General features: G+C 45.3%; 1 protein-coding gene across 2 annotated transcripts in view; it reads right to left on the reverse strand.

The window, feature by feature from the left end:
* LOC130110809 (guanine nucleotide-binding protein subunit alpha-11) overlaps nucleotides 1-19,552 on the reverse strand; it is a 53,830-nt gene that overhangs the window by 10,392 nt on the left and 23,886 nt on the right. The window contains exons 2-5 of one of the 2 annotated variants that reach the window (XM_056277992.1): nucleotides 14,201-14,385; nucleotides 11,169-11,323; nucleotides 9,828-9,956; nucleotides 74-203 (exon numbers count right to left, since the gene is read on the reverse strand). In XM_056277992.1, the coding sequence (XP_056133967.1) occupies nucleotides 74-203; nucleotides 9,828-9,956; nucleotides 11,169-11,323; nucleotides 14,201-14,385 (599 nt within the window). Of the gene's footprint in view, nucleotides 1-73; nucleotides 204-9,827; nucleotides 9,957-10,513; nucleotides 10,643-11,168; nucleotides 11,324-14,200; nucleotides 14,386-19,552 lie in introns of both variants that reach the window. The other variant, XM_056277991.1, reaches the window with a different exon arrangement.

Here is a 19,552-nt window from a genome sequence, read left to right on the forward strand (position 1 = left end):
GTCGGACTGTGCAAGTGATCAACACATTTTACAAGGAGGAAGTGTGCCCCTTTGTATTTTTTTAAAATCTCACCTCGTTGTCCGACTCCACCAGAACCTGGTCATATTCGCTGAGCGCCACCAAGAACATGATGGAGGTAACGTTCTCAAAGCAGTGGATCCACTTCCTCCTCTCTGACCTCTGACCTCCAACATCCACCATCCTGATTGGACAGAGTCGGGAAGGAGGCACAGCAAGCAGAGAAAGCAGAGCAGAGAGATGAGGAACATGGAAAAGGGCACGAGGATGGGTAGGGGGGAATTCAGTTAGCCCTAAATTCGATGTGCAAAGTTTTATTAAGATGCCACAATTTTACCATTTCATCTTTTAAACTAACATTTAACATATGCACGTGGCATCATTTGCTATTTATTTTCTGAAACCTTTGAACATTTTGCATGCTGGCACACCTGCTTCACATTACAGAGGATTTAATCTTACTGCAGAGCCATCAGGGCAGTATCCTGAGTGTGACTCTGGCTGAGGACAAGCAGCGTGGATCTGGGTCAAGTAATGACTAGTGTACAATTGGAGAACTCATGAACAGAATGAGATTTTGTCCTACTGATTTTAAGCGGAAAAGTTGTCAGTGCAGATGGGCAGTCAATTTGCAATGAATAGTCCAATTGTGCCGAGTGTCTCGTACAAGTGTAGGAAATCAATATATTCCACGGCCGGTGCGGCTTTAGTCCAGCCACAATGCGAGACCACTTCACTGACATCTACATGTTAACCTGACGGGCAAAGTTCAAACCAAGCACCCATTATGCACTGAGTACAGAAAGGATACGAAATAATCCAAAATCTGCAGCAGGATCACGGGGCATGCAGACAGAACGCTAACCTACCAGTTAGATTCAAGTTAGAAAAAAAAGTGTGTATGTGAACAAAGAGCACCCCCCCATTCTCAACTAAGTGGATGCAGGTGTACCCACAAAGCAAATCTGCACCACATTCTCCTGCTTGGAAGCATCTACAAAGTAGTGAGGAACACAAGCTGAGTGGCAGAGGAAAGGCAGGGAGGGGATGACAACAGATGGTAAACAGAGGAGGAGGAGAAGATGAGACAGAAAGAGAAGTGAGGAGAAGAAATTGGATATAAATCTTAAAACAAGAAGGAAGACACTGAAGGAGAAGGCTGAAAATGAAAGAGGAAAACCAGGACTTGCCATGAGGGTGTGACCTGTGGGGTCTTATTTTGAGTAATAGTCCATGGGCCAGACGATATTTCGGTACACTCAAGGTGGCAAAACTTACTTATAATTTTTGAAAGGATCCATGTCTGTAGATGATATTTTGGTATGATAACCATTCCTGAGTGGCAGCTGTATCACAGTTATCAGCTCATGAAGTTAACCACCCGCTAAACTAAATTGCATTTTAGACGCTGGTGCATATCCTGGTTTAGCCTCATGGTCAGGACATTTTTCAATGTTCTATAATATTCTTTGGTATCATTTTAAAGGGGACCTTCTTAGCTTTCATTCAAGCCCTGTTGTGGATATTTCTCACAAATATAGAGGTCACTTGAGCTCTTCAACCCGTCAATAACACACATCTTTCTGCAATGTTCGCCTAAACTATATACTTTCTTTTAGCCCTGTGGCATCTAGGAATATCAGGGACACAAAACACAAAAACTGGAATACTCACAGGACTGTAAAGATTCAGAAAATGTATAATATACCCATACTATTTCATTGTGTGAGGTGATTGTGAGCCTTAAATGAGAACTAGACCAAAGCCAGTTAGGTCACAAACTGGTCTCTATACATTTGTTTAAATACACAATCAAAATACATGATAAAAAGGAATACCATAGTGAGGTAATGAACTATTTTAACATTTTAAACAACATTGACATTTACATATACTTAGTCAATGATACATGTAATCCCATATCATTAGTGGGTATATGTAATGGTAATGGGTAGGGTAATGGGTATATGTGAATATGGTTACATTATTGTTATCAAGCTCTGGGTAACCAAGTCCAGAATCAACATCCTGTGCATCAATAGACTACTACCACAGTAATACCATCAGAATCATCACACTGTCATTCATCAAACTGCTCGTTTCTCTCATCATCTGACTCCCCAAGTTCAAAGTCCAGTTCTGGACCATCCTGCTGTTTTTGGTTACTGCAGGTCTGTAACCTGCACATGTCTGTGCATGGAAGTCCATTTGACAGGCACATGCAGCTTGGCATTTTGCATGAATGCACACACTTGCATGTTAGCATTTCCAAGACCACATCTGGTGCAGGTGGGGAGCGCATCCAGTAAATGGCCAGCTTGCCTTCATCGTCTGTCCATCCATACTCAGTAGGGCTTGGCACCACAGGGTTAGCCTGCAGACAGCACTTCCATATTGCTGCCTGATAGTTGGCTCGTTGAACATGCATAAAGAGACAGTCTCTACATGGTGGCAGCTGGCTGGACTCAACCTCTCCCCTTTTGGTGCAGAAGAGCTGGTAACGCAGTTTGTTCACCTCAGCAGTGCTGCTATTAGCAACATAAATCCGACAGGTGAACTGCTCAATTTTCTGGGACTGCTCATCACTCACATTCCATGTCTGTCCCAGTTGACTAAAAGTCTCTTGGCAGGAAGTGTGCTTTCTCACTATCTTCAGGGCATTCAGCTTCCCTCGACCAGCAAATGCACTGACAGTGTCGCAGCCTGTGAAGGCATGTAAGCCAATTAGGCTGTCACAGATGCTGTCTCCAAGTGAACTTGCCAGTTTGGTGATATCGACAAACCGTGTGCGGTTCTGAGTCCCACACTTCTGGTAGATGGGACAGGTGATGTCCTTCTGGAAGCCAAGACAAAGCACCATGACATCAGTGTCCTCAGCTGTGATGATAACTGACTTTGAGCCCGCATTTGCTGCATGCAATGCATGCAGGAGCAGACGGGTGTCAGCTTCTTCATGTGTGGAGTGCAGTTCTGCTGCTTCCTCACACCCATCTTCTGTCAACTTGTAGCAGGTTTCCTCACAGGTCATGTACAACACCTTGCCATGCAGCATAGCTCTGTATCGTGGGAGTTTCCACTCTTCCACCAGAAACTTGATGAGACTGGTCTTGTTGGAGGAACTGCACAGAAATGTTCTCCACTGCTGGACGTGGTGTCCCCCTGCAAGATTCTTGTACTGGAGAGTGATGTCTCCACCCCGGTTCAGTCGTTCAGCATCTTTGGTCGAAGTCTGGTGATAGACATCAAAAACAACATCAATCCTCCCACTCTGTGCTCCCTCATGGAGGACCTGGGTCAAGGCTGACTCTGCCACCTGTGCAAAGGTTTTGTTGTTGCCATTCATTTTTTGGACCAGGCTCATCCCATCAATGATGGAAGTAGATGGGATTGGGATGTCTTCTGCAGGAGATACATTCTTTTCAAGCTCTCTGGCAAGTGCAGCCTTGTTTGTTTTTCGTAAGGACCCATCAGCATTTGCCAGTGCCCATGGTAGTGGGCCCAATGGGTAGGCAAGGACATCCTTCAGATTCACCTTCCTGCTTTCAGCCACCAGGATCATGTGACTGAAAAGGTTTCTATCTGCCTTCAGAACCACATCCTGTGCTTTCTTTCCATGAGCTTGTTTTGTGCTGACATTGGAGAATGTTTTCAGACTTTGCTTGGTCATCTTGTCGTGGAATTTCACAGGTGGTGGGTCTGCATCTAACCTTGTTTGCTGGAATGCTTGGTAGGCCTCTTCTCCTTTCTCAAGAGCTCTCAAGAGATCTATGGTCACATCAGGTGGAGCCATGTTGCCAGTGGAGAGGCTAACCAAATCAATCTCATCAGGGGACATAGGATTGAGCCAGTTATTCTCCATAAGGTCCATGAGAGACTGGACATCTGCTTCATCTCTCTTGATCCTTGGACTCTGTAGATCTGGATGAGACCATTTGCACCTGCCTTGACCTGTCAGGTCTCTCAGCTGTCTGAGGTACATGCTTCTATACTCAGCTGTGAGATAATATTTGGTCACAGCTCCTGGCTTCAAGCTGAATCCCTTTGTCCCTCCAGCTGTTTGGGTGTCTTTGTTCACCGTTTCTTCTACAGCTTGGTCAACAGGGATTCGGCCAAAGGGATTGGTGGAGCCTAGTTGGACTGAGAAGCCTCCTTCCATGAATTCTGTGTACACATCTGGGTGTGTGATGGGCAGCTCAGACATCTGGGCGTAGTAGTAGGGGAGGTAGCGTGCATAATTCATCCTGTCATAAGCAAAGCACCATGGGATCATTGCTCGAATGCTAGCCAAGTGTAGCATCCAGTCTCCCTCTCTGGATGCTCGGATGAGTCCCAACAAGATTTCAACCATGTCCAAATAGGACATCCAGAAGTTCGAGAGGCTGCCGTTTCCACCTCTAAGGAACTCACGGTAGACTTCAAATAGATCCATGATGCGTGTACAAGAGCTGTTCTCGAGGACCTCCTTCAAAGCATGTTGTGAGACTTCTTTCCCAAGGCTGTCAATGGTCTTCAGTGTCTCATTCAGGTGAACCATGTCATTCCTGTGAGTTTCTTCCAACCAGGACAGGAAACCATTCAAGGTCAGTCGCATGAGAGCCTCATACAGGAGCTTGTGTAGTCGCACTGCCCTGTTGTACTTGCGGCCATCCTTAACACCAGCAATTGAGCCTTCTGCAATCATGCCAGACTCAATGCAGAGGTCTTTGAGTCCAGCATCTTGGAAACGCTTTCCTATTATTGCCAGCAGTGTGCAGATGGTGTGGAATACCCCAAGCCTAACGATGATATCATGGAACTTGTCATGGTGTTTCCATGTGATCTCGACAGCCTTCGCATACAGGGCTTGGTCAAAGACACAGACAATCTTCCTCAGGCCTAAGCACTGCATGAGGCTCAGTGACTGGTTAAGCACCTCGTTGACAGTAGACATTTGTGTCGCTGGAGCATTGATGGTAGGCAGATAGCCTATATTGTCGGGGATGACCGTCATCTCTCCTCGAGTCAGGATGTTGAAGCCTGTCCAGCTGCTGACTGACTGTTCTTCTTGTTGTGACATGCGTGCTAGGACCCAAAGAAGGTTTTTCTCTCTGGCAAGCTTAGTATTGGCTGCAGTATCGGCATCTGACTTTTTGCTTTGTGGTGGCCCTACCCGTTGTCCAGCATTGTAAGTTGGTAACATTGGTGGGGGTCCATCATTGCTTCTCTTCTTTGTTTTGGGAACAGTGGGCATGGGTTGGACAGGAAGTGGGTTGACTGGCTTTGCTTGCACAGCAATCCCATTGACTCTGTGAGATGTTCCCTCACCACTGACAGTTTCTTCAAGACGGTCGATATTGTCCCAGGCTAAAGTTGTGAATATGCCAGGATGGATGTTAGCTGGAAGGGCAATGCCACTCCCTGATGATGAGAGTTTCTGGAGACAAAGGGCAGTGTTGATCTCTTCCATCTGTGAATAGGACACACTGTGACCAAGTCGGTTGAGGATGTTTATCAACTCTACATTTCCTGTCAACGATTTGACACTGAATGGCAGAACAATGTGCTTGGAAGGCTTGGTATTTCCACATGTCACTGCATATACTATGTCATGGCCAAATGACTGCAGAAGGCACTGCACTCTCTAGGATGCATGATCAGGATCATTTGAGCCTGTGAGTAGAGAGTACAGGAAGATAATGAGCGACTCTGGAATGGTAGGACATTCTGCTTCTGGTTTGACTTCAGGCGGCCAGGTTTGAGGAACATCTTGACTTTTAATGTCTGCTCTCAATTTGATGGCTGCTTTGGCTATAACATCTTGTGCACTGACACTTTTCAGGGTCTGCAGCTCCCTTTTGAGAGACTGATTTTCTTTGGCAAGTTCCCTCATGGACAAGTTATCGGGATAGAGGAGGAATTTTCCTTTCTCATCAGGGAATATCTGCAAGGCTCCAGCAAACTCACTCTCCAGGTTTCGCCTTATGTGCTTCTTGGTTGATTCCTTGACTTGGGCAATGCCTTGGGAGTTCATTGAAGCTACCAGTCTAGAAGAGAGATCAGTCATTGTCATCACTTGAGGATTGCCAAAAAGCTCCATCCTGATGAAGAGGAACAGCTCATTGTATGCCTTATTCACAGCAGCTTCATACTGGGCTGCAGCATCATCATCTTCATTGCTGGCAACCTCTCCTTTGGAAACCTCTTCTTTGGTGTAAAGTCTATAGCATGACCTGTGGTAGTGCCCTTCAGCTGCTACAAGGTCTCTACTCACAATGGCAAGGATTCTGCTGTCCCTTTTCTTTGTGGCTGCACTCCTGATCTTTGCATCAGCTCGCAGTTCTCGACACTGCACCAGTACTTCTCTCGTATTCTGTCTCTTGGAATATTTGCTGTTTTTCTGACAAAATATGCACTCTGCATCATAAGTCCTAGATGTACTTGGAGCATGTCGAGCTACTCTCTTAGATTGTTTCTCTTCAGCAGAGACACAACTTTTCTTTTCTTTTGCAAGGAGGCCATCAAGAATTTGCTTCATAGTGAAGATACTGCGACACTTTCTGTGGTAGTAGATTGCTGGAATCTGTCCCTCAGGAATGTCTTTTGCCAGTTTCAAAACTGGTGCATGATTTCGTATCTGAGCTGCCCTGAGCAGAGTTCTCCATGAGTCGACACTTTGTAGTGAAACCAGCTTATCTGTATCATCAGAACAGTGGATAATGCACTCCACCCGTGGGCGCTTTGGTATTGGATAAAAACTTGCTTGTTCACCAGTGGCCATATTCAGTCAGTTTTCACCTGCCACATACAAACAAATACATGTAACTTAGGTGTATGAACACTACTAAAACAAAGTTTACTTTGCTTCACCAGCGTCATATTACCATTATTTATCTTACATAGCCACAAATAGATACATTACCTAGTTGCTATGCAACAGCTGTATTTTGTCCACATGAGGCCGCTAAAATCAACACAAGATGAAAGTTCCTCGTAGCCACTTTAACTAATCATATTAACATATACATTAAAAGAACATGCTAACATTATGGGAAATTAGCTTACAATCTTCTCCAGAGTGAGACAAGAAGATAGATACCAGTTTCCTCTATATGTGTTTAGTAGAAAGCTATCTGGCTGCACGTTAGCCTAGCTTAGCACAATGAATGGAAGTACACAGTACTGGTTATCCTTGGTTGTTGGCCAACTAAGAACTGTCCCAGAGTTTAAGCTAGGCTAATCAGTACCAGGGGTGTTGAAATGCTATATTTGTAAAAATCTGGGCAAATACACAATCGTGAGAGGCACAGAAACAGGTTTCCTGAAAGAAAAATGAAATAGCTGCTCATTTGGAAAGGTTATCATGTATTATTTTACTTCTGTTAGTGTACCAAATAAAATGGCACCAGTGAAGTTGTGTCACCTTGGGTGATATCGATATCTGGTCTGACCCATGGACTAACTGGCTTTGGTCTAGTTAGTTTCTTAGTAATAATGCCCTTCTAATTTAAGGTTCACAATCACCTCACACAATGAAATAGTATGGGTATATTATAAATTTTCTGAATCTTTACAGTCCTGTGAGTATTCCAGTTTTTGTGTTTTGTGTCCCTGATGTTCCTAGATGCCACAGGGCTAAAAGAAAGTATATAGTTTAGGCGAACATTGCAGAAAGATGTGTGTTATTGACGGGTTGAAGAGCTCAAGTGACCTCTATATTTGTGAGAAATATCCACAACAGGGCTTGAATGAAAGCTAAGAAGGTCCCCTTTAAAATGATACCAAAGAATATTATAGAACATTGAAAAATGTCCTGACCATGAGGCTAAACCAGGATATGCACCAGCGTCTAAAATGCAATTTACTTTAGGGGGTGGTTAACTTCATGAGCTGATAACTGTGATACAGCTGCCACTCAGGAATGGTTATCATACCAAAATATCATCTACAGACATGGATCCTTTCAAAAATTATAAGTAAGTTTTGCCACCTTGAGTGTATCGAAATAGGAAATTTTGGGCTCTGGCCCATGGACTATAATGGGCTTTAGGGGTTGTTAGGTGAAGTACATGACAGACTGGACAGACATGATGGGTTTGTGAACAGCTCTCGGTTCTGGGACATCGTCTGTCTCTCGTGTTGAAATGTTCTATTGCTCGCCGAGGGCCATCTCTTTAGATCCCTCCGCGTCGTCTGCCATTGCTCACTCATCAATCAGCAAACTCAACCGTAGCTGGAATTACCAAACTGGAAGGACACCATCCGTAGAAGACCCTGAACCCACCGACCGGTCTAATTATGCTAGACTTACTTAAATACCAGATCCCCAAAATGCACAATTTCACCCAGCTGGCTACTCAGTAAAAACTCCCATCGCCCTTATAAAAAAATAGAAATAAAAAAAAAGTGAACTGAGCGAAAGGAGGGTTTTGATAAATGGCGCTGATCAGGAGAGCCAGCCTAAAATAAAACACCTTCACATCAGACGACCTCCTTTTCCTCTATAGAGCGAGGATGACTGACCTACTTAGCACGATAAGCTCCACAGTGCTGGATGAGCCCAGAGAGACATTTTCTACGACTTCAAAAGGCAATTAAATAAGCAAAGTGCATGCCTAAAGGAAACGCTTGTCTATTAAAGGCTGCTTTGTCATTGCTGCTGCACCATCTACTGCGAGCAGGAGTTTTACGCCTTCGCATGTACCTGTTCCCGTCAGTCCAACTTCAGAAAACTCACTTTGCGTTGAGTATTTCCCAAGTTTAATTTGCATATTAATTCACACTGTGGCAGAGAGGGATCTCTTTCCACACTGTGAGGTTTCCAAAACTACTGAGTCAGAGACATCCGCTGTCTTTTTTTTTTCTTTTTTTAATCTGCCACATATCCTTCCTTGTTTCCATGGTTCATAATGGTTTCAAGTTTTATTCGCAGCCCAATACAAATTGTTGTCCTTGGTGTATGCAGTGATTCACCAGCAGTGGCGGAGCAGAAGGGAGAAGAGCCTATCAGCTAGCTACAGCAGCAGTACTGGGAACCTCTTCAGTACAACCGCATTGCTAGAAGAGTTATTTCCAGCCCTGCCGAGCGTAGGAGGAAACTGACACGATGGCTTCCTATTGATCTGAGCTCTTTTGTAATTGTTCTGGTTTCCTGGCTCCATCTCTAGCCTCCTTATCTTCTCCCTTTCCACGAGAGATGGACAGAGAGGGGCAGCTTTGGGTTCTGGCGACGAGTTTTCAGCCTCTCCATGCCAAGTCTAGACGCCATCTCCCAGGGCTTCACACAGTTAAACTAGTACGGCCGGTCATGTCACCAATACTACCTGTGAGTACTGTGCGTTGCACTAACAACACATGCACACTTCCAGCTATCCAGCTGGCTGCTGAAGACGGTGCAAATGAGTCAATGCATCGTCCAGACCTACTACTGGTACAATCTGTGCTGCTCCATCAGCTGCCATATCTAAAAACTTCACTGGCCCATCATCATACACCTACCTACATCACGTTTCTATACAAAATAAATTGTGGACCACTGGATCACAACTGAAAAACTTGGGCTTCAGACTTTAAAAAAAAAAAACAACAACAAGAACTCACACTGGATTTGACATCAGCAGGACTGTTTCAGTGGGAAATGTAGATTTTGGATTTCACTGAAAGGGTGGCTAATACTTGTGTAACCAGCACTAACACAGAAGTAGTCATTTGGGTCCTGGACAAACACAGAACAGTAGTCAGGGCTACAAACTGGGGAGACGGATGTGTTGGGGAGGGGGTGGGGTAGGTGTAGGATGGAGTTCAGTCAAAAAAGTGGGAGTTCATCTTCTACCTGAAAATGATGCTTTGCAAGTCGAAAGGGTACTCTATGATCCCTGTGGTTGGGATTCGAACCCTAAGCACGTCCTGTTGGGTCGGGAGATAGCATGGTTCGGCAATACGATCCAGATCGCTTAAATAGCTAGAGAGGACAGGAAGGACAACAAAAGATAGAGAAGGAGAAAGTAAAGCATGACAGCAGATATACCCGCTCCAAAAGCAAGTGGCTCAGTCCAGATGTCCCAAGATTTTGCAGAGAGAGGGGGGTTTATAGTTACCCACATGTCAAAGCACCTCACCCCAATTCTCTCTTAGAAACCTGTAACTGTCCTTGATGGCAGCTCTCAGAGACGTACAATTTTAAATTTACTTTCAACGTGCTCCTCATTCAGACGGTGAATTGGTAAATGAAAAGGGAATGTGTTTTAGTGTTACAGCCAGTAAACAATGACTTGCTGGGCAAAGACAAAAAAACATAAAAAATAAAAATGGAGTCCCTTTATATCTTGATGGGGACTGGTTTGGGGTCCAGTCTCAGAGAGTCTGCCATCAGGGATGTGTTACAGCGTTGTGCAGAGCCCGGTTGTGCAGCAGTGGGTGGATGGAGATAGCAGCGTCGACGGGTTTTAACTGGCTGACTGAGTGCTGCGCAGCCAGCCAACCAGAGACAACAGCGGCGGCAGCACTTGACGCCAGTACCTGAAAATTATATTCTCCAAGTCAAATGGGTACTCAATGATGCCAGTGGTGGGCACTCGAACCCGCAGCACGTCCTGCTGAGTGGGCACGTACCCCGGTGATGCTATTCGCTCTAAATCACTAAGGTAACTGTGGAACGAAGAGGGAGGGAACACGTGACAAAGACAGACACACAAACACACACACTCACTCACACACCATGCAACCTCACTCATGAGTCCACATTCACACACATTTACAAGTACATGGGCAATGGCCCTCCCCATGACACACACCCACACACTTGGGCCCATGAAACAACACTAAGACAAATGCAGATGAGCTAGCATCGCTCTATATTTAGAAGTGGCTAACATAAATGCACTACATACACAGATATTCTTCACACATAAATGATCTTTATTAGCAACATAAGCTCTCAAGTCTCTTTTCTTTCTAACTCCTAGGCAGTAGTCTTGAGCTGGATTAATGAGGAGAGGAATTAGCCCTGGTATTATTAGCAGTCGTTTATAATAACGTCTCCATTTCCTCCTACTCCTTTCCCCATTTCACATCAATTGTCCTTCACAGCCTGTGTTCATACACACTCACAAAGAGTGACGGCAGAGCACTGAATTATTCTCCAACTATACTTCTCCCTCTCCTTTTGACCTACTATTTGGTGGAGTCGGAGAGCTGGTATTCCCTCCTGCGGTCATAGGCCTCCTGGATGCCAGGGTCTGCCCACAGCATCTTTATAGCGCCGATGTAGGGCTGGTCAAACGACGACACCTTCTCCACGTCCACCTCGCGGACCAGCAGAGCATTATTCTGGGAGAGGGGGATGAAGAAAAGGTCGGTGGGGATTCAAACATTCTCTCTTTTACATGTTGACCAGCAATTGAATGTTTTGAGAGTCAAACTAGACTTATGTTACGGTATTGAATCACTTTTTGCAGCTTGGGTAGAGGAACACATCTTGCACATGCCACAAAGGAAGCTCACCAAAACAGCTTTAAATCTATCAAGGACATCTCGAACCGCAAAGACCGGAAAAAAAAAAGGGTCCCAAAATGATGCAATTTGATCTATTCAGCTTTATTCAATTAGCACAAATCCAAAGCAACAACAATGTCCAACAGTATCTTTGCTCTGCATTTCAGGGTGAGTACATAAGTTACAGTGTCATTACGCGTGCTCAATACAAGTAAGCAGATCCCAGAGAGGTGAACCAGTTCATCTGGACACGTTTACTGAGAGAAACGTTTCATCACTCATCTCAAGGCCCAGACACGCCAAACCGACTTTGCGGCAACGAGGGCCAACTGTTGCGTCGCCTCGCATCACCTGCCGTCTGGGCCAAAAAGCAGCATTTGAACACACCGCAAAGACCACAGCCGACGGCCAACTAGCATGTACGGTCTGCACTGATTCGCTAAGGTGAACAGCCGGTCAGAGTCATCTCTCTCACCAACGAGCTCCGGCGATTCAACACGCTGAATCGGCCGAAAAGCTGCTGAAAGGGGTGTGATTAGTGCCGATGGTGTGGGACACACCGCAAAAAACTAGGGTCACAGACGCTTACCGACGGCCCGACATTGGCCGACGGCCGACCGTCGGCCTGGTGTGTCAGGGCCTTAAGTGACCGCTTCAGTTTCAACTGACTGCAGGTATCCCCAACCTTATAAACAATACAGGGCGTAATGACCGAAACCAGCGATCAGTTTCATATGCAAATTGCTGGGACCATTAACTAGAGTTTCAATGGCCATGTGTACTATTCACAGAGCATTGGGGAATAGTTGCAATCGCAGCATTGTAAAATGGCAACACATGTACATGTACCCCCCCCCCAACTTTCTGGGATAATTTAAGGTACGTATATTCAACTCCCTCTTTTTATTGTTCAATTTCTCCACTTTCTAACCATACTGTGGCCCATGTTTGGCTGTGAGGACCAGTAACTGCAGATTGGAGAAAAGCAGTCCTTAACACAATCACGGCACGGTGGCGCAGTTGTTAGCGCGGTCGCCTCACAGCAAGAAGGTGGGTTCGAGGCCCGGGGCAGCCCAACCTTGGGGCTCGTCCCAGTTCGTCCTGTGTGTAGAGTTTGCATGTTTTCCCCGTGTCTGCGTGAGTTTCCTCCGGGGGCTCCGGTTTCCTCCCACAGTCCAAAGACATGTAGGTCAGGTGAATCGGCCGTACTAAATTGTCCCTAGGTGTGAGTGTGTGTGTGTGTGTGTGTGTGTGTGTGTGTGTGTGTGTGTGTGTGTGTGGACCCTGTGATGGTCTGGCGGCCTGTCCTGGGTGTCTCCCACCTGCCGCCCAATGACTGCTGGGATAGGTTGCAGAATCCCTGCGACCCTGGGTAAGGATAAGCGGTTTGGATAATGGATGGATGGATTATGCCACTGTGTTGTCTATAAGGGTGGGGATACCTGCAGGCAGTCGAGACTGAAGAGGCCACTTAGATGAGTGACGAAAAATTTCTCTCAAACATTGTGTCCAGATGACCAGATTACACTTGTGTGATTTCCTTACCTGGAGTACTGAGCAAGCATAAAGATTTAACACTGAATCTCTCCATTCATCATTAGTTTTATGGACTGTTTAAATATGGTTTGCATTGGACAATGTGGACACACAAACTTGGGACGATACACATTGGCACTTAGATTGCCGGTCAAGTTGAGAACTGTAGAAAGAGACAGTAGGCAACGGTACACATCTCATAAGACACTGGGTGTGTAGTTTTGAAAGCTCCAGTTGATGTGTCGATAAAGAGATTATGCAATAGGAAGTGATAGAAAGTAGAAACAGGTCTTCAAATTTCTCCTATGGCAAGCAAGTCTTGCTGAACCCTCGCCATTTTCTCATAAACGTTTTTGATGACAGTCCTAACACCCACTTGTGGAAATGCAACGGACTTGCATTTGAATTTTTAGGCTTTAGACATCGACTAAAAACTTGCTTAACCCCCCCCCCTTAAGAAAGTTTAAACTACTTCTTAACTGAATTTAATTTGCAGAAGTGGGACGTACTCATCTATATCAATTTAATGTGACAACTTAAATAACTTTAAAAGCTCCATTTGCAAAGAACTTAACATTCTAGAAATGATACAGGTGATCTTCGAGGCGAAATAAGGCAGTTATGCAAGAGGTCATTAAATGACACCGAATTACACTATTTCAAATGTGCTAGAATATTCTTCTGTAGGAGCAGTCATAAAAAGGTGGACCTTGCTAGATTTCATTTTATATCACGCAATACAAATTTTAGCCTAACATGACTGACAGGCCCAATTTGCCTCCCGTAGCATCCTTTGCAATTTGTGGCAACGTCGCATGTGGTATTGTGATGCCAGTTCTGAAATGATGTTACTCGGCCCTAGTTCCAGGCTGCACACGAGCAGTACAGTTGTTGCAGCAAGGCAGCCTGGTTGTTATAGACAATGTCTGGTAATGGAAAGCTCACAGTCACAGGATGAATCACCACAACACTTAATATGTGACCACTGACAGGGACATCTCGAGTCAAAATGTCCTAGACCTTGACATTGACCTGTGCATCTCCAGGAAATTAGCGATGCCTCGCAACTAACCAGATAACTCCTAAAGAAAAATGAATAAACACACAGCACTAACACACAGCATCACACAAAACTTTGATCCAAATTCTTTAGCAAGGTTATCGGGCATTACGCACCTTGTTTTGTTCATACTTGTACTGGATCTTAAGAGTCTCAGTGGCGCGGATCATGGCCTGCATGGAGGTGAAGATGTTCTGGTAGACGAGCTTTGTGAAACCTTTCTTATCCTCGTCTGTGTAGCCCGTCCCGTGGATGATCCTCATCTGCTTAATGAAAGTGCTCTTTCCGCTTTCTCCGGTACCTAACAGGAATCGATGGGGGAAATAAAAGGGGAGGGGGGTTAGTTCATTCATTCAGTCATTCTCTGTACCCCCTGGATGAAAGTCAAACCCTGAGGATGCTGTTGCCTATCCCGCTAGACATGGGTAAGGCAGGGAACACATCCTGGACATGGCGGCGGTCCATTGCAGGATACACACAGAAACATTCATCGTCACACTCACGTATGGGCAATTTACAGTCTCTAAACCACGTCACATGCACGTGTTGGGACTGGTGGAGGAAACTGGTGGATTCATAATTTCGATACAGACAGGCTGGGATCAAACCCAGGAATCAGGGACCTTCTTGCAAGTGTTACACTGTCAAACAAAAACGGGTGGGATGTAGGGCTGAATGGTTTGTACCTTATGGTATCAACTCTATCACGTGTCTCTCCATGGCAGACCACACCTACACCCCCCCTTCTAACCACAGACGAATTCCTTGTATGTGCAAATTCAATTGGCTAAAAGCAAAACCTGAAAATAAAACCTGAGGAGAATTGAATCTTCATCACGTAAGTGGACATTTATGTTATTACCAGCAGTCATTTCAAACAAAGCCTGTGCACAAGAAGAGATTGGTAAAGCTAGGAAGGGAAAAAAAGAGGAAATTTGGAATGGATGGCGCCACCCTAAAAAGGGCAAACTCTGTGTGTGTGTGTGTGTGTGTGTGTGTGTGTGTGTGTGTGTGTGTGTGTGTGTGTGTGTGTGTGTGTGTGTGTCTGAGCCCGTGCACATAAGTGTATGCAGTGGTGACCACTGGACCAACCAAGGCATTAGCAATCAATAGCACTATGCGCAGTTGAATTTCCAGGAACAATATTAACCCAACACCCCCCCCCCTTTTTTTTTTTGACAAAAAATTATGACCGTGCACACCCCCCCCTTTTTTTTGACAAAAAAGGATGACCGTGCACAGAAAGAAGCATGTTGATACACATGGAGGAAGAAATTGGCAGAGACACACAGAACCCCATTTATCCTTCTTAGCCACAGTAAATGCCCTAGGGGAGCTCCCACAGCAGCTTCTACATCTTTATATGGACATTTTCTGTTAGCAAACTCCTAATCCCGGTTTTAGGGAAATCTGTGTCTGGCAGCAAGTAGAGTATGATCTACAGTTGTGACCTATCATCCAAAGAGGCTTATTTGCAAGACTAGGTGGGCAACGCTAATGCTCCAAACCCCCAAAACTAAACTGCGTGTTCTCACCATGTCCCTCTCCTAGCCTCTCCGGGGCTGTCTGCCTCCCTTCCACCCCCACCCAGGCATATCTTTTCCTCCCTTCTTACCGATGCTCATGCTCCTATCCACTCCTCCCTCTAGAATCGTGTCCCTCTCCTCTCCCCATGCTTTGTCTGAGTCGCCGCAGCTTCTGCGGCACCAACTCTCCTCTCTGGCTTCTGCTGTTACCGCTTTCCTTTGTTCCACCCGTCCCATCTCTTCTTCTACCGGTTTTGCATCTTATGGGTCTAAAGTTTATTCCCCCTATCCCTTCCTTCCTCCCTGCCTATCTACATCATTTTTCTCTCTCCTCCCCCCTACCCCCTTCATACCGACTGATTTCAGGCATCTCTCACTTCTCGCTACTCTTGTGACGTGTCTTGCATCTCCCTCTCTCCCATCTGCTTTTTCTGTACTTGCTTACTCCTCTTTCTTACCAGACCTAGTGTTAATCCACCTTTAACACAGACATAAAAACTAAGTTCAACTCCCCCTCCTTTTTCTCCCCCAATTCTACTTGGCCAATCACCCCATTCTTCCGAAACATCCCGGTCACTGCTCCACCCCCTCTGCTGATCCGGGGAGGGCTGCAGACTACCACATGCCTCCTCCGATAGTACACGTGGAGTCTCCAGCCACTTCTTTTCACCTGACAGAGAGGAGTTTCGCCAGGGGGATGTAGGGCGTGGGAGGATTACGCTATTTCCACCAGTTCCCCCTCCAAACAGGCAGCCCGACCGGCTAGTGCAGCTACCAGGACACATACCCACATCCGGCTTCCCACCCGCAGACACAGCCAATTGTGTCTGTATGGACGCCCGACCAAGCCGGAGGTGAGACAGGGATTTGAACCAGCGATCCCTGTGTTGGCAGGCAACGGAATAGACCACCACGCCACCTAGATCCCCTAAGTTCAACCTTTTCTAAAACAGGTTTTACTCAAATGGGCTTGAAATATTTCTGTGAACTGTAATATCAATTTTCACATTTTCATGTTTTGTAATCCAGTAAATAAGCCCAACAATGCTTCTTGCTTTAAAATCTTAATTTTCCTCTCTTCAATTCTTTGTTGCTCTTGTATCCTACCTGTGCCCCCTTCTTGCATCTGTTTTGCTGCCTTGGCACACAAGCCATGCCAGACCATACCAGAGTACCACAATATAAGCCCGTTGCATAACCTGTTTTCTTGGTCTCTGCACAGCGGCTGCTCTGGCTCAGTTTAAACCAGTCCAAGTCTAACGCTGGGAGATTTCCTCTCCAAACACCCTTAAGACACTCACTCTGGAGAAGCTATGACTGCTTGGAAGTCACGGTTCAGAAAAAAGAGCTGGCTGTCTACTGGCCACGTGGTTGTTTTGGTAGTTGTAATAAAAAGGAGTGGAAGAAGAAAGTGACCTAGGGCTCTTTCTGACTCAAGATTGCGAGCGGTTTGAAAACTTGCCTTTTAAGGGTGTGAACATTTAAGTAAATTCTCAGAGCAACAACTTTACCACAGTCACTGAAAACCTCTTAAGAAAAAAAAAAAAGAAAAAGAAAAGAAACTTGGAACAATCCAAGTCTGACAGTGGGTGGATACCGTGAAGATGTCATCAGAGTGCTTGACCTCATTCCATCTCTTTATGGCCACAGCGCCGTGCTGATAATTCCATCGTAAAAGGCCTAAACACAAATAGTGTTTCTGAACATGTTATCAGTGTAATCATACAAGAGCAACCATAGCCACTGATAAAGATAATAAACTCTACTTTGTCTAAGAAAATACATCTGGCATTCCAAGGGACCTTGTTCTGTTACAAGCGTCTCCCCGTGGATGACGACAGTGGAGGGTGTCTGTCAGTGACGGAGGAACCGCTGAGCATACGGTGAAGCAGAGCCCTCCGAGCAGACAGGACCGCTCTGTGGAAAGCAGGTCAGGCAGCACTGGAGTTCCCCCTCCAGACAGAGTACGTCTATGAGACAGGGACATAATTAACAGCAGCCAAGATGCAACCCTGGAGAGTTTACTTTCTCGCTGACTGGAGCGCAGAAGGGAAGTAAAAGGTGGGGTCCAAGGTTGACCTTCCCCCGCCCCAAACTGATTCAATCAGGCCTTTGTCATAGTCTCTTTGCTGTATTTTAAATTTTCTACTACTCACGGGAATCCTGGTAGCATAGCGGTTTATTCCGTTGCCTAACACAAGGATCACCAGTTTGAATCCCCGTGTTACCCCTGGCTTGTTCAGGCGTCCCTACAGACACAGTTAGCTGTGTCTGTCTGTATGGTGAGAAGCTGGATGTGGGTATGTGTCCTGATCGCTGCACTAGCGCCTCCTCTAGTCAGGCGGGACGCCTGTTCGGGGAGGGGGGGAGGCTTGGGGGAACAGTATGATCCTCCCATACGCTACATCCCCCTGGCGAAACTCCTGTCAGGTGAAAAGATGCGGCTGGCAACTCCACATGTATGGGAGGAGACGTGGTAGTCTGCAGCCCTCCCCAGATTGGCAGAAAGGGTGGAGCAGCAACCAGGACGGCTCCAAAGAGTGGGGTGATTGGCCAAGTACAATTGGGGAGAAAAAAACGCAAAAAAAAAAAATTCTACTACTCAGCCTCTTTGTTCTGTCACATACTGTGTGTAAGCTCAATTACACAGGGGCATGTTAACGTTAATGACCTAATGACCTCGCCTGCATTTACCCATCCATTCACTTTCAACTCTACACCCAAATCAGGTTGGATGCAACAAATGCAACTAATGGGTTATCAGCAGACTCACCCAACTTCAATTTTACTGGTCCCAGACCCACGGACACCCTGACCTTTGGACTCTAAAGGAGGTTAAGAGCCTTGAGAGGGAATGCGAGAAGAGGAGAAATACTGAGACGAAGAGTGAAGAGACAGATCTGAGAGGGCGAAATGGAAAACCGAGGAGAGGAATGAGAGGGGAAAACATAAACACGCAACATGGCTAAGTCATTGTTTCAGTGTGTGTCCATTCAATGGGAACACACCGAAGTATGAGCAATCAATTGCACCATGAATTTCCAGGAACACAATGACACATATCAACCTACACGCATGCGCGCGCGCACAAACACACACACACACACACACACACACACACACACACACACACAAACACACACGCTAAAGACAGGAGTTGACTCAGGATCAGGAACATCAGGAAGATTTATTTGTCATTTCACTCCATGCACCTGCGCACATGAAATGACACAAAATATAATTTCCCACAGCAGTGCAACACAAAGACATCAACACACATCCAGACTACAAAAAAAAAAACTACAAAAACACATCGATCCACCATATCAACAAAACAAAAAACAAAAAAAAAAATGCACTGCCCAAGAGAGCGAATGCCAGGATGACTGTTGGGCTGCCGGTCTGCATGGGCTAGCAGTTAGCTTAGCCTGCCCCGCTTCCCCATCCTGTCAGACTCTCGCATACATTTAAATAAGTTAAAAATAACTTCAAATAAAACTTAAAGGTGTTAAATACTTATAATTGTGATCTTAAATCAAATAATTAATCATAATTTTATTACAAATTTATAATTATAAATTTATATATTATAAATTATATTATACATTTATACAATTATATATATATATATTTACATATTATATATATTATATATTAATATTTTGAATATCATACATTTTATATATTTATGTTTACAGATTCTAAATGCTAATAAGTCAACAGCTTGTTTTTAATTGTCCATAGGACATCTTAAGTGTTCGCTCTTAGTGGCCTGTGTAAATTCCAGTTGTCAGAGACGACTACAGTAGCTGAGCCATAACTGAGGACCTGGCTGGTGCCAATAGCAGCTCCTGCACTACACTGACAAGCCCAGGTACAAAGCAGCATTTGATAGACCCAACTGACAGGCCGTGCCTCCACAAAGCCAAGTTCAGGGTTCCA

This window comes from Lampris incognitus, chromosome 3 (genome assembly GCF_029633865.1).
Source record: "Lampris incognitus isolate fLamInc1 chromosome 3, fLamInc1.hap2, whole genome shotgun sequence".
Lineage (NCBI taxonomy): Eukaryota > Metazoa > Chordata > Actinopteri > Lampriformes > Lampridae > Lampris > Lampris incognitus.